The sequence below is a fragment of the Rhinopithecus bieti genome, unplaced genomic scaffold (assembly GCF_001698545.2).
Source record: "Rhinopithecus bieti isolate Rb0 unplaced genomic scaffold, ASM169854v2 scaffold_3878, whole genome shotgun sequence".
Taxonomy (NCBI): Eukaryota; Metazoa; Chordata; class Mammalia; order Primates; family Cercopithecidae; genus Rhinopithecus; species Rhinopithecus bieti.
Window position 1 is genome coordinate 3,927,250 of NW_016805059.1, and position 8,785 is coordinate 3,936,034.

General features: G+C 39.5%; 1 protein-coding gene across 1 annotated transcript in view; it reads left to right on the top strand.

Moving 5' to 3' along the window:
• Positions 1 to 8,785, top strand: part of DCHS2 (dachsous cadherin-related 2) — a 169,550-nt gene that overhangs the window by 53,391 nt on the left and 107,374 nt on the right. Inside the window, 2 exon segments of the mRNA XM_017871086.1 lie at positions 5,259 to 5,495; positions 6,998 to 8,014. Coding sequence (XP_017726575.1) covers positions 5,259 to 5,495; positions 6,998 to 8,014 — 1,254 coding nt within the window.

Below are 8,785 nucleotides of genomic sequence, written 5' to 3' on the forward strand. Positions count from 1 at the left end.
CAGCAGCTGACCAGCACCGATTGTCCGGCACTCCCCAGTGAGATGACCCCAGTACCTCAGTTGAAAATGCAGAAATCACCGGTCTTCTGTGTCCCTCGCGCTGGGAGTTGGAGACTGGAGCTGTTCCTATTCGGCCATCTTGCTCCGCCCCCCCAAGAATCCTGTTTTTAAGGAAATGTGCTCTGCAATCATTTCTAGAGGCCCACATTTTAATGTCCAATCTTAGTTTACACTATAGTTTACAAGTTTCCTTCATAGTTCTAAAAAAAGTTAAATAAATAACCAAATATATCTTCTTTTTCTGAATACCTTTAAAATGTATTTTTTCATTTACAAAGTTAACATATAATTATTACAAATTTTAAACTACAGGAATGTAAGAAAAAAGTGAGCTTCTCATAATCTCAACACACAAAGATGACTTCCCTTGACAGTTCCTATCCTTTCATATTTTTCAGTATGCATAGTTCTGTGTGTACACACATCGTGTTTGTGTTAGTGTTTGTAATCATACTTTACATAGTGTTCTGTAATCAAATGTTCTCAGCAGGTTTTCGTGAAGTTTTCTTTTACATTAAATACAGATATTCCATGATTTTAAAAATGTTTGGCTGGGCGCGGTGGCTCACACCTGTAATCCCAGCACTTTGGGAAGCCGAGATGGGCAGATCACAAGGTCAGGAGTTCGAGACCAACCTGGCCAATGTGGTGCAACCCCTCTCTACTAAAACTACAAAAATTAGCTAGGCGTGGTGGTGGGCGCCTGTAGTCCTAGCTACACAGGAGGCTGAGGCAGGAGAATCGCTTGAATCCGGGAGGCAGAGGTTGCAGTGAGCCGAGAGCACACCACTGCACTCCAGCCTGGACAACAGAGTGAGATTCCATCTCAAAAAAAAGTTTGTATTTGATTATGACTTTTATGTGTTAACTTGAATAGTCCATGAGATGCCCAGATAGCTGATTAAACACTGTTTCTGGGTGTCTCTGTGAGTGGGTTTTCATTTGAACTGGTGAACTGTGTAAAGCAGGTGGCCCTCCCTAGAATGGGTAAGCATCATCTAATTCATTGAGGGCCTGAAAAAAGAACAAAAAGGTGGAGGAATGGTGAATTTGCTCTCTGCCTAACAGCTTGAGCTGAGACATCAGTCTCTTGCCCTCAGTGCTTCTGTCTCTAAGGCCACCAGACCCTGACTAGAATCTACACCACTGATTAGCTGACTCTCAGGCTTTCAAACTATACCATCAGCTTTTCTAGGTCTCCAGCTTGCAGATGGGTGAACATGGGACCTCTCCGACTTCATAATCTCAGCCAATTCCTTAACATAAATCTCACGTTATATCTATCTATTAATGTCTATCTGTCTATCTCTATATGTAGATATGAGAGATATAAGACCTATAGATATCTGTATCTACACAGAGAGAGATCCCATTAGTTTGTTTCTCTGGAGAATCCTGGCTAATACGTGCAGTACTGCCATTATTTTTTTAAGCACAATGGATTGATAACATAGACTCACTTTTGCAACTTGTTTGTCACATAAAGTGTAGCATGTAAAATCTTTCTAGATGAAAACGTGTATTTACTTTATTTTGATGTTACATAGTATTCTAATGTATTGATATACCACAATAGAGTGAACCATCCATTCTTTTCTTGATGCATATTGAGGTCGTTTTCAGTGTGCCAAATGACATCCTCTTGATTTATTTCTGTGTACTTACACAAATATATGGTAAATTTCCACGTTATTGAATGTGAACAATTAGAATTTTGATAAATATCACCAAAATGCCTTTTGGAGAATGTACATAAATAACAACCTGTTATTAACTCTGGATATTATCACTTAAATATTTTAGGAAAACAGAGAGGTAAAATGAGGTAGTGGTTTTAATTTTGCATTTTCATTATTATTAGTGAATTATACAGTGAGCAGTACTGTATTTATTAACATTTTATTGTTTCTTATCTAAACTACCTGTCCTTATCCACTGCTAATCTAACTTTCAGTTATTTTCCATTTTGTTTACAGAACTCTCTTCTCCTTATGTCTAGTAAATTGTTGTTTATATATTTTCAGAATGTCTTTTAATTTTATTTATAAATCATTGAGTAAACTAATGAGTAAATGAGGGACTGATATAAAATATTAAAAACTGGTAATTAAGTAAGACATGTTAAGTTCATAATAGGCACATGTACCCAAGCTGCTGTGGGGTCATAGAATAGTGGTAGATACAGCTAAGTGGAGAGAAAAAGAAGGCCAGCTGTACCAGATGAAACTTGAGCTGTGTTTTAAAATATGACTAGAGGCCAAGCGCAGTGGCTCACACCTATAATCCCAGCACTTTGGGAAGCCAAGGCGGGCAAATCATGAGGTCAGGAGTTCGAGACCAGGCTGGCCAACATGGTGAAACCCTGTCTCTACTAAAAATACAAAAATTAGCCGGGCATGGTGGTGTGCGCCTGTAATCCTAGCTACTGAGGAGGCTGAGGCAGGAGAATCACTTGAACCCAGGAGGCAGAGGTCACAGTGAGCCGAGATCATGCCACTGTACTCTAACCTGGGCGACGCAGCGAGACTTCATCTCAATAATAAAAATAAAATAAAATACGACTAGAAATTGTTACGTCAAAGAAGATGAAGAAGTTGTTCTGGGAAGAGGATGCAGCAATCCAGGTGGAAGACAGCAAGGTCTTTTCTGGAAATTACAAATTGTTCACTTTGCCTAGAGGAAAAGTTACTGTACAGAGAGCTATGACACAGAGAGCTATGAGATGGGGTTACAGAGAGGGAGGGGGCCATTGTGAATGGCTTGGTATGTTAAGATAAGGCATTTGAGCTTTACCCTGAAAACTTGGGGAGTCATCGATGTGTCTAGATTTGAATTTCAAGACAACTAGTCTAATACAAATATAAAAATAGTTCAGAAGGAGTCAGTCGGGATGCAGGAAGACCAGGTTGTGTTGAGGCAGACAGTAAGTTTTTCATTGTTATAATCATCAGGGGTCAACATAAAATCTTTTAAAATGTCTCTGGAATTGGAATTTAGCAGTAGCTGTGGAAGAATATATACCTGGCGAGTGGGGATGGTTGCAGTAGAGAGACTTTTCCTTTTCTTCTGTACACATTTGCGTATATTCAAGTTTTATTTTTCAATCAATCCGAGACTTTAATACTAAAGCAATATTTTTTTTTAAAACTGTACCAGTAACAGATGGGAAAGATCTGACTTGGAAATTTTTGTTATAAGTACTGAGTGCTTTGACGGACCATCAAATCAGTCTGAAACCGAATGTGAATATGGCTACTAAAAGCTGGTGTAGTAATAGTTGGTTACATTAGTATTTTATAGTATTCTAATAAACAGTGTTTATACTCTGCTTTGTAACAGTATAATTGTATCTGGAAGCAAAGTTTGTTCACTTTGGGTGTCAAAATTGAGATGATCATCTTGGACCATGTTTAGGAGAAAGAACTGTGAGAGAAATGACTTAAAATCATATTAGGTAAGGAATAATTAAAGAAAATGGTTATATATGTATGTATGTATACATATATATCACAAAATTGTCAAAGTTGTACACCTTAAGCGTATGTAATTTTATTGGTCAACTATACCTCATTAAAGCAGGGAAAAAAGGAAAATGAGGATGTTTAGAGCAGGCCAAGCAAGATATTTGATTTCAGTAAATAAGAATATTTTATTAAATTCCTAATAGAAATAGAAACAAGAAATTGAAATTGCAAGAGGGCAGATTTTTATACAAAAAAGGAAGAAATCAAATGGATGTCACCTTTTAATGCCTAGAAACTGATATCCCTGATGTTTTTGTCAACTTCTCCTAAACTGGCAAAGACTGCAGTATTCATTAATTTCACTAATTGTTATGGCCAGTTGTACATGATGAATTCCATAAAGGCCAGCCATTTGTTTGCAAATTCTTTTAATAAGTTTGCATACATTTTTCTCATTAAATAAAACTAACAGATTCATTTTGTAAGTTGATTGCATTAGATCTGTTTTCAGGTTTTTAAACTAGTACACTAAGTGGTAGTATTAATAATATTAAATAATTCAATTTGTCAGTATTACCAAATCTCTTCCCAACTTAGCCATAAATACCTTCTCTCACATACTCTACATACATAAGCCTAAGTTACCACTCTTGTCCCCATTGTCTTTACATTTGCTGAAGTTTTGTTGTACACAGCTATTGTATTATTTCTTCTCATCAACAAAGATGGAGTAGAGTCAGTCAAAAAAGAGAGCTACCCTACACAGTCTAGTTCAGGGTAAACGTCAAACATCTCAGAAGATAAAATTTTAGTTTCATCCTGTAGACTTGGGATTCTGACACTTGATCAGGTTGTAATCACCCTGCAACCCTGCGCTAGCCTGCATTGGAATACACTGAACTATGGGATATAATCTGTTCTTCTGTCATCTTGGGCTGGTGATATGGTAAGGCCTAAGAAAGACAACACAATTTATGTTTTTCTAGTGCCTTTATATACTTCTAAAATGTCTAATGTTTTAGCTCTAGGAAAATATTGCTTACCTAACATAATTTGGGCATTGTTTTGCAAATATGGTCAAGTTTTTTGGTTGGCAAATACATGTATCAGTTCACCTCCAGAGAACAGAACCAACAGGATGTATGTGTATGTGTGTGTGTGTGTGTGTGTATGAGGAGATTGATCACAAGGAGTTGGCTCATGTGATTATGAAGGCTGGCAAGTCCCAAGATCTGCAGGGTGAGCAGATCCACCAACCTGATCCAGGAGAGCTGTCAGGGTCGCTTCAGTCTCGGTCCAAAGACCTGAAAACCAGGAGAGCCAATGGTATAGTTGGAGGCTGAAGACCAGCAGCATTGAGACCTAGGAAGAGCCAATGCTTCTGAGTCTGAAGGCTGGAGAAGAACCAGTGCCCCAGCTTGAGAGCAGGAGTCATTCTCTCTTCGTCAGCTTTTTTGTTCTATTCAGGCCTTCAATGGATTGGGTGAGGTCCACCCACGTTAGGGAGGATGATCTGCTTTATTCAGTCTACAGATTTAAATGTTAATCTCATCCAAAAACACCCTCACACACACTCAAGATAATGTTTGATCAAATGTCTGGACATCCTGTGGCCCAGTTAAGTTAACGTATGAATAAAACATCACAATACGCTTAACAGACCAGGTGTTCCTATTGCTCATCAGTGTTTATTGCATGTTATCTGTTTACCAATGTTTTATTTTCCCTACCCAGGAATTATTTACTTAACATCACCTCTTAGTCATTTGGAATCTACCTCACTTTCGTTGATGGTTTCTGCTCAAGACGGTGGTGGGCTCACAGCTGTCATTAATGCCGAAGTCACCATACACATTTTCCAGACAACTCTGGCACCTGCTGAATTTGAAAGGCCTAAGTACACTTTCTTAGTTTATGAAGATGTGCCTGAAGGTAGTCCCATTGGAACAGTGAAAGCAAGAGAGCCCCTGAGTAAGTACTTATTTCTTATGCTGCATGGAAGTCCATTATTGGAACATTTCTTGTTTTTTCCTAGGCAGTACAATCTTGAATAATCTTTTTCTTCTTTCCATGCAAGTCAAAACAAGGGAGATAACACAGCCTGTGGCTTGCTCTTTGTTCCTCCAACATTGTTTCTGTCCATCGCACAATTTTTTTTTCTGATCACAAAAATAATAGGCATTTGTAAAATAATGTTTAAAACAATACAGATTATAATATACAAAGTATATGTCTCCTATAACCCACTCACCAAAACACACACACATACACACTCACACACAATTTACAAGTTTTTGACAAAAATGCATCTTTCTGTATTTGTTGTTGTAGAGCTTCTTTCCCCACTTAGTATATACTGAGCAACTTTCCAGATAACGACGTCATTCTGTCTCCCTAAAAGACAGTTGTATAGTATTTCAACTTAGGAAGGAACAGGAGGGGACCAGGAGGAGGACAAGCTCTTTGGAGAGGTAATTCATTTCTAGGAATTTATCCTTCAGAGGTTCCTCTACAAGTGTGAAAAAGTCACACACGGCTATTTGCTCAAGTACTATTTGGACTAGCAAGATTTTTGTTTGTTTGTTTGTTTCTTGGGAATATCCGTAAATTTTTTTTTTTAATTATTATACTTTAAGTTCTAGGGTACATGTGCATAACGTGCAGGTTTGTTACATATGTATACTTGTGCCACAAGATTTTTTAAATCATTCAAACTGGTAGCAAATGTAAACATAAAACATACCTAAGTTGAAATACTATACAATCTCTATGGAGAGTATTTGCCCTTCATAGGTAGATATAACAGAGAAACATCAACATAAGTTTAACTTGACTTCCTCAAATATATAAAAAAGGTATCCGAATTATTTTCTGAATATCTTTCCCTTTTAACTAATGTAAGAAGGATAAAGGAAGATATGAAACCTATGCCTTGCTCTTTACCCTTTGGACATTCTTTTCGTACCCCAAAAAATTCTCAAAACCACGTGTCCGCTTTTCAGCAGGCTTTGGAGAGCAGAGGAAGTAAGACATTGCACAGTAGTCTCTGTAGATGGAAAATATACAATCACGCGTCCTTAACGATGGGAAATGTTTTGAGAAATGCCTCATTAGAAAATTTTGTCAGCATGCAGACGTCACAGAGTGTACTCACACAAACCTAGATGGTGTGGCCTACCAGACACATAGGTTAAATGTTATAATCCATTGCTCCTAGGTGTCAAACCTGCACAGCATATTACTGCACTTAATACTGTAGGCAGTTGTACCCCAAAGGTAAGGATTTATGTATGTGAACATAGAAAAGGTACAATAAAATACGGTGTCAGAATCTTACAGAACCATCATAATATATGTGGTCCATCATTGGAGTGTCATTAGGCAGTGGATGACTGTATTAATATTTCAATTTCTAAGTTTCCAGTGGGTCCACCCTTTTGACATACAGTGGTTGCCCCCTCTCTCTTTTTCAGACTCCTCAGAACCCATCTTTTACAGGATTTCTTCTGGTGATCTCGGCGGAAAGTTCTCCATTCACCCTTGGCTGGGCACTATTCGCACCCGGAAGCCCCTGGATCACGAGACGCAGCCCGTGGTTTTGCTCACCGTGCAGGCGCAGCTCGGCAGCGCCCCAGCCTGCAGCAGCACAGAGGTCAACATAACTGTCCTGGATGTCAATGACAACCACCCAGCGTTCCTCAGGACCTCGGATGAGATTAGAATATCGCAGACCACGCCGCCTGGCACAGCCTTGTACCTCGCACGTGCGGAAGACAGAGACAGTGGGCGGAACGGACTCCTCCGATACTCCATCGCCAGCCCGCAGCCGGGCATCTTTGCCATCGACAGAGTCCTGGGGCTGCTGTTCCTCAACGGCAGCCTGGGCGCGGGCGAGCACCGGGAGCTCACGCTGATTCTCAGGGCCGAGGACCAAGGCGTGCCTCCTCGGGCAGCCCTGCTGGTGCTGACAGTCGTTATCGAGAAACGCGAACACAGCCCATCCTGGACTTTCGAACATTTGGTCTATCAAGTGGAAGTCAGTGAGTCTCTCTCACCGACGACACAAATACTGCAAACACAGGCGCACCCACTTGGCCCCCAGCGTGCAGCCTCGCCACTTAGGTACTCGCTGGAACCTAGCATAGACTCTGCTGTGTTTGGAATCCGCCCTTACACCGGCTGGATTTATTTGCAGCGACAGCTTGACTATGAATCCACCCAAACATATAATTTTAGAGTGTTTGCTTGGATCCCCGAGGACGGATTGTTGCAAAATGTGAGCACTACAGTCACTGTTCGTGTCCGGGATGAGAATGACAATTCCCCCACCTTCTTGCATGATGTGTTGTTTCTGAAAGTCGAAGAGAGCCCTGTTCCCCAAGGTGTAATAGGCAAAATTACAGCTATTGACATGGACTATGGAAGGAATGGACAGCTATTATATTTCCTTTTGTCTGATGGAAGATTCTTCAAGATGAATCCTAATACAGGTAGCACTTCATAGTTTCCACCTATTCCTTTAAAATGAGGATTGAGTACTATTACGCTGGTCTTTAAGTAAAAATAAAAATTAAAAATTAAATAAAATCAAGATTGAGAAAACTCAAATCGTTAGGTGTAGCATTAGTGCATACATGCAATTGAAATACAGTTTTTAATAAATACGGTATTCGATTACTGTATTGTGAGATCTTAAAAATGGAGTAAAAATTGAACAGAGTTTCACCCATAATAATTAATACTTTCCTTGCATCACATCCACATCCTGCCAATATATGGTTCTTTTTCTGAACTAGAGGTACAGTCAGAACTGGATTGAATATATCCTTGTGTAAAGGCTAATTTTTTCAGCAACCATCCTTTTCCATTTGTAGACATTTTTAAAATGTCAAGATGTATTTTGTGAAATATAAATATCATCAATGTAAAGCTAGAAACGAATTCATTGGTTAAGATTTCAAAATCACTCTCAGAATATGTATCTTTATTCTCATTCTGACAGGGGAACCAGAGGAAAATGGGGAATAATCACAGTGAAACTTTTGAAGTCTGAATTAAGAAATTAAAGATTAAAAGTCACTATATTGGCTGGGCGTGGTGGCTCAAGCCTGTAATCCCAGCACTTTGGGAGGCCGAGACGGGCGGATCACGAGGTCAGGAGATCGAGACCATCCTGGCTAACACGGTGAAACCCCGTCTCTACTAAAAAAATACAAAAAACTAGCCGGGCGAGGTGGCGGGCGCCTGTAGTCCCAGCTACT